Source organism: Ostrea edulis, chromosome 9 (assembly GCF_947568905.1).
Source record: "Ostrea edulis chromosome 9, xbOstEdul1.1, whole genome shotgun sequence".
NCBI lineage: Eukaryota > Metazoa > Mollusca > Bivalvia > Ostreida > Ostreidae > Ostrea > Ostrea edulis.
In genome coordinates this window covers 33531925-33546815 of record NC_079172.1, presented here as the reverse complement: position 1 = coordinate 33546815, position 14891 = coordinate 33531925, and the positions used below count along the sequence as shown (strand labels likewise).

Sequence of the window (14891 nt, the reverse complement as noted above, 5' to 3'; positions counted from 1 at the left end):
ATTAAAATTCATATCATTAATGAAATTGCAAAACCTATGTGTCACAAGGACTGAAGAAAAGTTAATATGGTGAATTTATACAGACATGTTGGTTTCTGGCAATATCAATTTAAGATCACCCTTCCATAAATTCATTTCCTATTTCCTCGTTTATGGAACATGTTTCACTGATATTGCAATTTGGACACATCAAAATACAAACAACCATTAATCAACATACATCTCAATAGTTTGCATTGTTTGTTCATGCAGAATTGACAGAGTTGTCTCCCCATTGTTAGTAAATAAAAACATCAAATGCAATTGTATAGGTTAATAACATTGACATCACATAAATAGTTTTATTCATCAGATACTGTTAAAGTATGAAGTTCAATTTCCAGATGCTTCGGGGTACTGAATCATTTTAAAATGTAGCATCAACAGTGAATTGAATAGTTTGTTCATCGACAGTGAATTATGGAATAGTTTGTTCATCAACAGAGAATTATGGAATAGTTTGTTCATTGACAGAGAATTATGGAATAGTTTGTTCATCAACAGTGAATTGAATAGTTTGTTCATCGACAGTGAATTATGGAATAGTTTGTTCATCAACAGAGAATTATGGAATAGTTTGTTCATCGACAGAGAATTATGGAATAGGTTGTTCATCAACAGTGAATTAAGGAATGTTTGTTCATCAACAGTGAATTATGGAATAGTTTGTTCATCAATAGTGAATTATTGAATAGTTTGTTCATCAACAGTGAATTATTGAATAGTTTGTTCATCAACAGTGAATTATTGAATAGTTTGTTCATCGACAGTGAATTAAGGAATAGTTTGTTCATCAACAGAGAATTATTGAATAATTTGTTCATCTATATTCTGTTCATCGACAATGAATTATTGAGTAGTTTGTTCAATCTGGTTTTGTACATAAGTAATTTGAGAAATAAGTAATTTGTGCAATAAATAAAAGTAGGCTTTACATTAAAAATTACAACGAAGAAACAGTGCCCAGTCTCAGTTATTGTCAACGCCACGATCGACTGTACACTGATCTGTTGTCTCCTCCATCAATCCCGAGTTTTGTTGAAGTTCGAGAAGTACAGGATAATCAAATGTACAACAATGAGGACACATGACAATGGCTGAGATGGGCAGACTGATCTGAGGAGCTGAGGACACATGACAATGGCTGAGATGGGCAGACTGATCTGAGGAGTTGGTTAGTAGTCGTCTGAGGTCATTGCTGTGTTATACAAAGAACTGTAGAAATATTGTTATTAGCAAAAGACATACTGTAATCATACACATTCTTCATATATCATCATATATAGGATTATTTCAATACATGTATATACAAATATGGGACACACATCACACTATACAGAATGATACACACTAATGATGTTCTGGAAAAGCTCAAGATGTTTTATGCTAAATTTCATGGATTTCATGGATACTCCCAGGAATTTCAGACCACTACGAAATACAAAATTTATACTCGTTTCAATGTACAAAAACCATATCATAGAACACTACTTATTACATCCCAACAAAACAGTAAAATATACACATTAACAAATTGGCAGCCATAAATTCAAATGATTTAATGGTAATTGGTGAAAAATATTTTTGTAATAGATCATCTATATTTATTATTTTATGCCAAGCGCAGCTCTGTGACTCTGGGAGATATTTCTGTATTTCAACTTCAAATGGCGATACACGTAATAAACAATTATGAAAAATCGTTATCAATCATCAAAACTGGCAGCTCAGCCCTCGATTTTCAAATACAATTCATTATCATTTCAACATTGCTCTTAATGCGGACATTTATGGAATTTCCATGGAAACTGAATTCCAACTCAAAATCAATCCCATGTATTTTGTATTATCTAGATTACATTCATTCTTGTCAAATGAATTATTACTGAAAATTTTTAATACAACTGTTTTTCTTCATTTTAACTACTGTTGTACTGTTTGGGGCAATATGAAAAACAAGGTTGGTCTTTACAAATTATGCAAACTTCAAAAGCGAGCTGCTAGAGTGATTTTAAATAGAAATTTTTATACACCTACAACAGAAATGATGCAGCATCTTAGATGGATGCCTCTGTCAGACTATTTTGTATATAGAACTATCATTCTTGTCTTCCAAGTTTTACATGGTCTAACCCCCGATTATTTAGATGTTTTTCAGTATGTTCATGAAATTTGCAGTAGATCTACCAGATTAAGTCAAAGTAATTCATTATATATCCAGAGAGCAAAGACACAATATTTTAGATCTTTTACAATTTACGATTCACAGTTATGGAATAATATGCCAGAATTTTAAAAATATTACCAACATTGGAAACTTTTAAATCCGCTTATCTTAGAAATTTTTTCATTCGGGAAATTGAAACCATATAGATTTGTTTTTGATAATTTTCTGTTTTATTTTTTATTCATTTTCAGTTTTATTTTTAGTTTTAAATACATAAATAGCGTACATGTATGTATACAACATACCTTCATATACTATTTTATATTGTATCTGTATAATACTGCTGTCTGTATTATGTTTTCAGTACCACAATGTAAACTAGTTTTTAAACTAATTGTGCTATTCTATTTAAATAAAGGACATTATTATTATTATTATCATCATAAACAGAGGCAAACACAAACCAGCAAATCGACACAAACGCACTCCAATGTACGCCCACCAACTCCATTGCTAGTAGTACTAAGCTGTGTTCCCAACTCCCCTTTAAATTCGCCCCCATAATACTAAATTTCCATCACCCACATAGTGTAGACTATCAAATTGTGATCTTGCAGGACAATGCAGAGAAAGTGTTTAAAAAGTTTGACCTTAGCAGGTCACCCAACTACAAAATCAGCAAAGAATTTTCTTTAAACTAGACATTAACTAGAGTTGTTCTTTAAAACTTGCAGGATTTACAATCATAAGCCAACCAGCAATACAGGAATTGATCTACCACCAGAAAACGACCATCGTCCTGCAAATATTTCTAGGCAGTGAATACAGGTAGCAACATATATGTGACACTGTATGTGTACCTATTTATGCACATTGAAATTTAGTGCAATTATCAGTCACCTTCCACTAATCCAAATCATTCATTTGTGCTGTCAATGTCATTTCAATATGGTATGTTATTTCTCTTTCACTTCACACATGTTTATTTTTCTGAACAAAATCCAACTTGACTCCATTATATTTTGATAACCTATCACTAGAAATGGTCAAAGTATTCAATGAATACATTCAATGGTCAAGATATTCATTGGACATATTTAATGGTCAAGGTATCCAATAGTGTCTATTTCACCAAATTTTGTTGTACCATGAAAACAATGAAAGTATAGCTGTATTCAGTGATATAATCTTAAACTTGCTGAAGTGCAAGTGTATCAAAGGATCAAGATAGAAATACTATTCCTCATAGTACACATACAGTGTAAGGTTATAGATAGGCTAGGGGAGGTACAACTGGCCAGGTATACAGGCGTGTTTATAGGTCAAAACAAGGCTCCTGTATACAATGTAAAAATCTTACTACCAGGACGTACATAGCATTTCTCTTTCTGTAATAAAACAATTTCACACACTCAACATGGGTTAGTAAACAATACATCAACATAGAACAAGAGGCACATGGGCCACCACACTCACCTGAGTAAAGCCAGGGTCACCAGCCTAACTCATCAGTAGATTTAATGAGTATCATTCCTACAGCTAACTCATCCGTAGATTTAATGACTCAATGAGTATCATTCCTACAGCTAACTCATCAGTAGATTTAATGAGTATCATTCCTACAGCTAACTCATCAGTAGATTTAATGACTTAATGAGTATCATTCCTACAGCTAACTCATCAGTAGAGTTAATGACTTAATGAGTATCAGCATGCTAACTCATCAGTAGATTCAATGACTCAATGAGTATCAGCATGCTAACTCATCAGTAGATTTAATGACTCAATGAGTATCATTCCTACAGCTAACTCATCAGTAGAGTTAATGACTCAATGAGTATCAGCATGCTAACTCATCAGTAGATTTAATGACTCAATGAGTATCATTCCTACAGCTAACTCATCAGTAGATTTAATGACTTAATGAGTATCATTCCTACAGCTAACTCATCAGTAGATTTAATGACTTAATGAGTATCAGCATGCTAACTCATCAGTAGATTTAATGATTCAATGAGTATCATTCCTACAGCTAACTCATCAGCAGATTTAATGACTCAATGAGTATCATTCCTACAGCTAACTCATCAGTAGATTTAATGACTTAATGAGTATCATTCCTACAGCTAACTCATCAGTAGATTTAATGACTCAATGAATATCAGCATGCTAACTCATCAGTAGATTTAATGACTCAATGAGTATCAGCATGCTAACTCATCAGTAGATTTAATGACTCAATGAGTATCATTCCTACAGCTAACTCATCAGTAGAGTTAATGACTCAATGAGTATCAGCATGCTAACTCATCAGTAGATTTAATGACTCAATGAGTATCATTCCTACAGCTAACTCATCAGTAGATTTAATGACTTAATGAGTATCATTCCTACAGCTAACTCATCAGTAGATTTAATGACTTAATGAGTATCAGCATGCTAACTCACCAGTAGATTTAATGACTCAATGAATATCAGCATGCTAACTCATCAGTAGATTTAATGACTCAATGAGTATCAGCATACTAACTCATCAGTAGATTTAATGACTCAATGAGTATCATTCCTACAGCTAACTCATCAGTAGAGTTAATGACTCAATGAGTATCATTCCTACAGCTAACTCATCAGTAGATTTAATGACTCAATGAGTATCAGCATGCTAACTCATCAGTAGATTTAATGACTTAATGAGTATCATTCCTACAGCTAACTCATCAGTAGAGTTAATGACTCAATGAGTATCAGCCCTATAGAATCTATTTAACATTTTGCAAGGAGTCTAAAAAACGTAGCTCAGCCAATCAAAAACAAAAAGTAGTGACTGCATTATACAACTTAAAAATCCCTATAAGAATACTCTAGTCGAGTCGGGTGATTTAGCAACAATCTGTTAAAAATCTCTATAAGAATACTCTCGTCGAGTCGGGCGATTTAGCATCAATCTGTTTTGAGTGAGGATAACACAGGAAAAAGCCCTAATAAAACTGATATTTCTGCAACAGCACTGCATACAAACATTGTAATTAGTCATTCTGGAGAAATGGAGATTTGTTTCTTTCAGTCGAGCAAAACCCACCTATAATCAAAATGATCACTTATATGGTGGCCAGCTATAAGTTAACAACTTATCTCCATGACCAGAACTAGAGGAACATTTGTGGTATACACAGTCTCTAGGAAGACATGTTCACATGTACAAAGTTTATATCCATCAGAACAACAGACAATCATTCACCAGATAAGCTCAGGTGAGCTAAAGTTCCACGCTCTAAAACTACACACAGAAAGACTACATCTTTATGAAAAGAAAGATTGGTACATTAACAAAAAAAATTTTGGTAATAAAATCTCGAGTAATGCTTCAATGTGGTAAAATACAATAAGGATAATCTGTGTTGCATTTCCAGGGAAAAATTAGTTTGAAAATTACACAGATATTACAGTGTTCCCTATTAATAAAGAGGAAAAACCCTTCCCCCACAGGAAACTGGAGTGCCAGTACCCCAGATTTCACTAAGATAAGTCCTCAATCTCTGAACAAATAGAATTAAACACTATATATCTCATTTCGATGATTGAATATTTCAAAATTTGAGAATTTCCCCCAAAACATAGATATTTCATGAGGTCATTGAAGCCCTCCTTTATCTTCCATCTACTAGAAAATGGTTAATGAATATACAGTTTCTGCTGACATGAAATATCAAATTGCTTGTCACCCACACAAAATTCATTCATTACAGTAACTATATTAGAATGTCTTTTTATGAAAACATCGATACTACCTTTATCTATACTTTCTTGGACTATGTTGGTCTTAATATTCTTTGAAATACAATACCTGGAAAACTTTACAGAAGTGTAGAGAACTTATTCATTGTGAAATCTGTGGCACAGCTGTTGCTTAACCCAAGGGGCATGGAACGGGGGTGGGGTTGATGACTACTTATGGACTACACAACATAATATACATACAGAGGTCTGGCAGGGTCAGAGGCAAGAAGAGTTCCATCCCTTGTCACACTCTCCTCCTCATTCTCCTCTTCCTCATCGGAGGACCCCTTCTCCTCGGGAAACATATCTATCAGTTGTTTGGCATATTTATCTAGGTCCTACAACACACAAGACATACATGACAAATGTGCTCCTTCAGACACACATGTCCATCAGCTGCTCTACGAATTCATGTTCTTTATATAAATGGTACTGCACACTAGTTGTCTTACGAAACACAAAATAAACATCATTCACACAAAAAATAACTATATGTATGCTGATGATACAATATCTTACAAAACAAATCTAATGTCACTAAATGGGCCAGCTCTTTTTGTGGAACTCAGATCGACACAACTTACAAGATACTCGCTCCTTATTCCATGTTCATGGAGCAGCATTTTTCTCTGATAGACACAACCCATGAAATATTCTCTCCATTTGATATAACTTTTACACTACTTGAAAAAATTCCTGTATCTGTAGGCTAGAAAACCTGGGGACATCAATACGTGGATTGGTTATATTTAGTTGTATAAATGTATTGTCATAAGCAAAGGTTAGGTCATTGCTTGCCAAAATGCATGTACCAGGTATTTCTCCTGTTTTTTTAACAAACTGTTTAATCCATTGAATGAATATAAAGAAAACCCCAGTCATCATAGATACATATTTTCTGTACCAGTGTATAACACAGCATTTTGTGCCCACACAGTATAAATAGTCAACTCCAACAAACCCCATTTACCTCAGGTTTCTGTGCTTTACTTGATGGTCTCTGTTCTGTAAGATAAAATAAAATGTCTTCAAATCACAGATATATATATACATAGCATTCATACTGAAGTTTTCTGATAGTACAATCAGTTAATAAACAGCATTCAATAGGTCATCCATAATCATACAGCCATTGGTGACAGATCCATCCCACTGGATCCGCCACTTCAAATTCTTTACCCATGATTCCTTTCTTATTGCAAATTTCAAATACATTAATCTTTTACAATAATGAAATTTCACAAAAAATCAAAGATGTAGACAAGCTAACCAAGGATTATAAAACTGAATGAAATCAGAATCCACAACTGGCCAATTCTAAATATAACTAGCATGCCAATACAAAGATTACTACATTTCATACCACCTAATTTCACATGGTATTTTACAAGCTTCCTTTCAAAGTTTGTCCTTTACACAATCTGCATCTCCGAGTATGGATACTCTACCATAAAAGGTCAAGGACACCATAGGGTCAAGGACACCACATCATTAACTAATCTTGTCTGATATAGCACAGCATGCACCAATGCCAATAATGCATGCACCATCATAATTCCTGGTAATCATTTCCTTTCTTTGTAATAATGCTCAGTGTAAACAAGCGTTGGGTATAGAAAAGTAAATTGTGTGGTTCCGTTTCTTCACCTACCTTATCTTTTTTTTTTTTTTTATCTCTGACCCTAATCTTTTTAAATATATCCACTTGAGTTAGAACTTTTTTAATACATGTACTTTATTCACCAATGAAAAAAAAATTCTGCCTACCTACCCTATTTCTGAAAAGCATGTAATTGAAACCACACAATTTTTAGCCTTAACAACTGAAATTTTATTTGACATTGATTTTTAATTACATTTTATATAACATTCTCCAAGAATCTCTTGTACACATTTAAAAGATGTTAAACAAAGTGCATTAATATCCAGTGCCAAATAATGTTAGAATCAGAGTATATACACCATCCTAATTTACATAAGGGATAAGGCTCTAGTGGGTGGGTGCTTCATAGTGTGGTGGTGCGATTGTGGTCGGATGGGGGGGGGGGGGGGGAGGGGGATGTGGTCAGTGGGTGATCGTTAAATTGAATATCACTCTGGGAAAAAGCACTCCTCCCTGGCATAGAAAGACCACTCTGCCAGTTACCAAAATAGTCACATCAGAAAGTTTCAAATTTTCTTTATCATCTAGAAAGTAATTGTATTCATGTTTGATACTGTTGAACAACCAAAAAATGTCTTCTTTTTTTCCCCGAAACTAACACAAACCTTATGTTTTCATTTCAATCCATATCAAAATTAACAATGCTGCAGACATCAAGGCTTTATGAAGCAAACCAAATCTAAGGAGAATTATTTTTTTCATTTTTTGTGTAACCATGGTAACTGGCAAACATAAATCTTCCCACTATATTGTTTGACAGACACATACTGAAAACATAGCTACCCCATCTTTCCCTTCTTATTATCATAGTTGTGAAGAAATTTTACATTCCACAAAAAAATCCTAATCCTTAAAACCTGGGAAACTTTTATGTGTATAATTGTCAAATAATGTATTATGACAGGAAAATGTCTGCTTAGCTCTGTCAATATCAGATGAACAATTCACTCAGGAGTTTACCTAACTTCATAACTTATCTCAGTTGTATTTCTAGGACAGAGAGAAATGGAGTAGCTGAGATTCCCTGTGGATGCTACACATTTGGGACTGGTATCTCAGATAAAGGGAAAAGTCCATAATCCCTATACATAGCACTGGAGGAAGTCAGCCAGTGATCCAGTGCATTAAACTGTCAGAATAGTGTTGGTGATTCAAATCTCACTGAAGCCATTTTCTGTCTCTTGTTCTTTAACAGGTAAAGGGCAATTCTGGTTCTCTAAAACAACAAGGGACGCAGAAGAGAGTTCAAATGAATTTTAAACATCAGAATCTCAACATTTCAATCATTCAACTGATGTAATGAAGTTATGGAGTCTTCGTAAATCATGTTGGAACACTTCTGTGACAGAGAATTCCAATACACTGCGTAGACATACCTCACTGCATGCCATAACATATAGTGGTGAATAAAAGGCTTTATGGATCAAGGGAGGCAACTATTTCAGGGGTAGTATAGTACCTTAGTAACAGAGCACCATAATACCCCAGTATCTGCACTCTTAACTGACCGGTTCATCCAGATATAGATGGATAGTCATCTACTGACTGGTACCACCCAGCCGTAAATGGACACTGACATCGACCAAGACTGACCATCAAAACATTAATTTGTTTGACAGAAAATGCATTTAAATTCTATCAAACAAACTGGAAATCCTAAGTTAGACCACTGACATGTTATGCCTGTCCAGGTTTTAAGTGTTTGAAATTAACATCTGCAGTGACTGCCTGCCACTGTTGATTCCATGGAAACCAGCGACCTAATAGGTTGAATGTCCCATTCCAGCTAATAGCAACACCGAATCTGGACAGGCAATACCAAATTACAATAAAGCAACACTGAATCTGGACAGGCAATACCAGATTACAATGAAGGGCTATGGACTCTTCCCTCTCTGGTTTGAATTATATGTTTTTGTTTAAGTAAAGCACTGAGTAATAGGTAAAAAAGACAGTCTGTCTGCTGTGACCTGGATGTTCATCCTCTGACCCAGATTCACTATTGTCCTCGTGCTTCGGTTCGCTGCTTTTTTCCTGGGATTTTTCCTTTGCTAGAAACACAATGCGTCAAAACCATGCATTCTTGTAATCAATTACACCATGCTTAAAAAGGAGAAATCAGAAAGGTATGGATATTTTGGCGATTTCACATCAGAAAAGCTCATATCAACTCATGGTAAACTTTGCTACATCTAAAGCTAAAAAAAAAATAATGAAAATAAAAGATTCAGTTCTATATAAATCAATCATTTTTTCCTCCTTATTCTGCATTACATAAACTTCAGAGTTGGCTTGTCTTATGGCAGTAAAATTCATAATTTGAATGCATCATATTTACTGCATTTGAATGCATCCATGTTCTACACAGTTTTAAATATCTAATATCAATTGCAATCATCTAGATATCCTGTGTAGAATGATTGTAGTGTTCAAGATATCTAATATTAATGACTAAAGTTGTCTTGATATCATATATATTTCCAAAGCTGACCTATACATCAAACTATATAGATAACTGATACTGACCTACATGTACATGTCAGATTATATAAATATCAGATACTAACCATCATATCAGACTTTAGAGATATCCGATACCAACCTATATATCAAACTTTATAGATATCAGATACCAACCTATATATTGGACTACATAGATTTACAAAATACTGACCTACAGACTATATAGAAGTCCTATACTGACCTACATAACAGATTTCATGAATATTGGATACTGACCTATAGGTTGCGGTGGTCTAGATATCTGTTGCTGCCGTGGTGGACCATGGTGTGGTGGTTGGTAAGGTCCGGGCCATCCCTGCTTTGAACTGGACGGCCTTTGACCCTGACGACCTTGCTGCTGGACGGGTACAGGGCGGGAATTCTGGGGGTGGCCCTCCCTTTGTTGGATCAGTTGGAAGTTTCGCTTCAGTGTGGACTCTCCAGGAATCTGAAGGATGGAGCTACAAACAAATATTTAACAGTCAATCCCAGTCATAACTTTACTGCCCATCCCCCCTCCCCTCCTCCAACATCACAGTCAACTTTTGGGGACAATCAGAAACATATTACATATCAGTATATCTTGATTAGAATTTATTCTATTTGTCTCCAAGAATGATCTCCTGCAAATCACTAGAAGCACTTTCATTATTAAGGTATAGCTTACATTAGTGATGTCAGCAGTTCCCAAAAACTGGTTATAATAAAACTACGGTAAAATATACATTATTATTTCTCCTTATGCATTCACTACTATGATATCAATATAAAGAATATAACAAAGATTAAAAGCTTATAAACACATAGAATATGCAGATTTCTCATGAAACAGAAAAAATGGAGTTTGATTAAAGTTATTAAATGTTCTCAATGTAGAGCTGAAAAGTTGCAAACCAGAATGGAAAATTGCTCATAAGCTTTCTAGGCCAAGAGAATTAATTCCTTGGTTCTCATGCCTTAGTCTTGGTCTTTCATCACAACAAAATTTTCAATGTTATAAGCTTTATGAGAACACAGAAAACCAAGAAAATAATTCTGCCTTGCCCTCTTCACAGCCCAAGTCAAGCTCTCTGCTTTATGTTTCCGGCCCTTATCTATGCCCTTTCAAACCCCACACCCAGCCCCTGAACTTTTTTCACTTCCAGGTTAGCCAGTCTAAATTGCATGCATTTCATCCACAATCATTTCATTTTTTCAGTGAGACAGATGTTTTAAATTCTTTTTATAACTCTTAAGTAAGAAAGAAAACATGGCACAATAATTGTTCATCAGAATGGAACTGAAACTTTTCAGAAATTTGATTATCACAGGCATGCACGTAATCAGTAACAGATGTGTACAACAATGACGTGGCCTCGGGGTCAGTTACCATGGCAATATAGCAACGATACAATCTACAAAGAACTCCTATATCTAGTGCACCTCTACGAATTCCATTTCACTGAACTTAATATTCGTTATCTTGGAGAATGACCCCCTAGCATGTCAAACATCCGTGCATCAAAGGACCTCAGTGGAAATAAGCTTTCAAACTTTCATGGGTTATCCTTGGTATTTATGTATGTAAATTTGTATGTAATGTATATATACCAAATAAACATTTATCTATTTATTTAATCCACTAAACAATACACATCTATCTGGCTTTGGGATAGCAATAGATTTCTATATACTTATAATGTGCTCTATCTAAAGTGTTGTATCGAGAACAATATATGTCTATCTGACTAGGGGACTTCACAGATTTTCTTCTACAAAGAACTTCATTTACAATGAGATTGAATATAACGAGATACAGTTTATCATGAAAGAATGTTGGATTCCAATTTCAATCCCTTCATACAGTGTATTTGTTTAATGAAAATTACAGTTACTGTAATATTTGAATTTATTCCTCATAAATGAAAATGAATATTGGATACAACAAATGCACTCTTGGAATGCAATGTTGATGGTTTCCATGGAGTCAACCAGAAAAACAGTCGCGGCAAATATTAATTCCAAATACTTGAAACCTGGACAGGCATTGCATGTCAAGATAATAACAGATGAAATTTTAATTGCTCTTGATGAAATTAAATAAATGAAAAAAAAGGAAACATCTACAATTTACATATGCATAAATTCTGAAATAGAAAACTAGTCATTTTACCTTGATGAATTTAACTGATAGTGTCATCAGTGTGTTTAAAAAAGAAAAACATGTTTATTTTGTTTACACCAACACCTTTGTGTTTAGAAAATTTAAGATTTTTTATCCCTATATTAGCAGTAACAGCAATTTTTTTCTACCCACTGGTACTGGTACCGGTACCCATTCGATTGGGAAAAATAGTGTCAAAATCAAACAAATTGGGAATTGTCTACCAATGTATCAGCAAATGATTTCAACTAAAAGAAAAGAAAAAAAGAGAACAAAACAAGAAGTATTCATCTCTTTACAAACTTTTTACGGTAATATTTGCTGTTGTGAGACATAAGGAATCGTCGTAGGCTTGTTTTAGAATCGTCGTAGCTCTACAAAACATGCGCACTGCCATGATCTGTACTTTCAATTTAATATTGGAAGTGAACATTTTAGTTAACTTGTACAACGTTTCAGACTAAGTAAATTATGATGTCAGCGCTCTATTTTTCGGCAAGTAAGTTGGGAATTTATAGCCTCAAAATTGGGAAAAATCAATGGTTTTTGGCATTTGGGAATGGTATCGTTTATCGGTACCAGTTATATAAGGGAAAAAATCGCTGAGTAAGACATATTTTGTGTTAGAATTTGTTGCTATCTTGCAATATTCCGGATAATATCATGATTACTGACATAACAAAGACAACGTAAAACAAGATTATTTCATTTCCCCTGAACCTCGTTGTAAGCAAAGTCCAATGTACACAAATAATGAACTATTCTCTCTCTAAAATCCCGCTGAACAACATAGACGTGTACAGAATTCATATCTACAATACATGTATGTGATGGACTACTAGAATTCTTATCCGTTGCTATAGTTATGGATTTGCCCGAGACCACCAGTGCTGTACACATTGAGAGTGAGATCTGGTAACCATGGCAACATTACACTGGTCTGTTCGGGTCCTGCCGGCTGTCCCTTCGCCTCGCCGTGCTGGGAAAGTACATGTCATTTAATTATTCATTATACACAATGTACACAGATCAAGCAACGTAAACATAAACCAAAACCTTTAAAACATTAAGCAAAATGAAAAGCCTGGTTTATGCTTACATCAATAGAGTAACAGATTTGCGATTGAATCATCCCTTCCATCCTCTCAGGCTTACTTGGGCATACCTAGCTATTTCCACACTGGTTTACAAAGATATACCCAATACCCAGTTGTTTCCCCCTCTGTGGTTACTTGAACACACCTAACTGTATCCTCGCTCCAAAAGATCCACCTTGGTTAATTATAATTCATCAGTTGTTTCCATGCCCCCACTCAATCCAGCCCTAACTTTCCTGGGTTCCCTCCATTTCCCCCACCTACTAGATCCATTCCTGACTTCCTTGGATTAACACTCTTGATTCCCATCCATAATCCACTCCCAAAGTATCCAAGTGTTCACTTTCTGGTTCCCCACCCCCATACATTCATCTGGGTTCACCCCTCACCTCACCAGGGTTCACCCTCTGAATCCCCGTTCCCATTGATCCACCCCTAGTTTACCTGGGTTCTCTCTCTGAATCCCGTCCCTACTGATCCACCCCTAGTTTACCTGGGTTCTCTTTCTGAATCCCGTCCCCACTGATCCACCCCTAGTTTACCTGGGTTCTCCCTCGGAATCCCCGTTCCCACTGATCCACCCCTAGTTTACCTAGGTTCTCTCTCTGAATCTCGTCCCCACTGATCCACCCCTAGTTTACCTGGGTTCTCCCTCTGAATCCCCGTCCCCACTGATCCACCCCTAGTTTACCTGGGTTCTCCAGCCATGTTTGTGTCCTCCTCTTCCTCCACATCACTAGGCACCCATTCTGTCATATTGTCTTCATCATCTGAATTCAAACTCAGCTCCATTAGCTTAACATTCAATATATTTTCAATTTCACATTAACATGTTTAACAGCCGTGCCTTGAATGTTACACAAGGTCTGGCAAAATTCAGAATCAAAGCACTGATAGGAGGCTATTTCTTAATCTGAGTCTTGTGAATGTGTTCATACTGGTCTGAAATTTAATTAAACTGTATGGACTAAAGTAAAAGCATCTCGACTTAAATCCAGAGATCAATGCCAGTGGCAGCGGGATCACTTGTCACACTACAGTTCTACACCTGAGTACTGTAAAACCTGCTGATAACAAACAAGCCTATAACAAATTCACGCTTATTGCAAAGTTCCACATAGGAGGAAAACAACAAAAAATTGTTCAATATTACAAAATTTGGTTATATCAAACCGTTTTTCGCTGACCATGGAAGTTCACTATAAATGTGTTTTACTGTAATTACTGTACAAAATGTGGCTGGTCAGTCAATCAGACTGTGACCATCTATATTTACATGTGTCCATATTACTATTTTCTGTGGTGCCTGTTTACTGACCTGGCCTCTTTTTGCGGTGCCTGTCAATGTGGTCCTTCAGTTGAATGCGGACCTGTCTTTCTGTGGGCTGGTCCTTTATAAAGGGATGTCTCAGTAATGTCTCTGTGTTTGGTCGCTGCATATAATCCTTCAGTAGACAGGTCTCCACAAAATTGGAAAATCTTGAGGACCTACAATAAAGTGAT

At 35.4% G+C, this 14891-nt stretch overlaps 1 protein-coding gene across 12 annotated transcripts in view; it reads right to left on the bottom strand.

The window, feature by feature from the left end:
• Positions 1-14891, bottom strand: part of LOC125657510 (mitogen-activated protein kinase kinase kinase kinase 4-like) — a 79509-nt gene that overhangs the window by 48476 nt on the left and 16142 nt on the right. For 2 of the 12 annotated variants that reach the window (XM_056150319.1, XM_056150320.1), the window contains exons 13-20: positions 14707-14876; positions 14080-14158; positions 13226-13270; positions 10386-10609; positions 9617-9697; positions 6954-6988; positions 6185-6321; positions 3580-3594 (exon numbers count right to left, since the gene is read on the bottom strand). In XM_056150319.1, the coding sequence (XP_056006294.1) occupies positions 3580-3594; positions 6185-6321; positions 6954-6988; positions 9617-9697; positions 10386-10609; positions 13226-13270; positions 14080-14158; positions 14707-14876 (786 nt within the window). The remainder of the gene's footprint in view (positions 1-3579; positions 3595-6184; positions 6322-6953; positions 6989-9616; positions 9698-10385; positions 10610-13225; positions 13271-14079; positions 14159-14706; positions 14877-14891) is intronic. The other 10 variants (XM_056150321.1, XM_056150322.1, XM_056150326.1 and 7 more) reach the window with 7 other exon arrangements.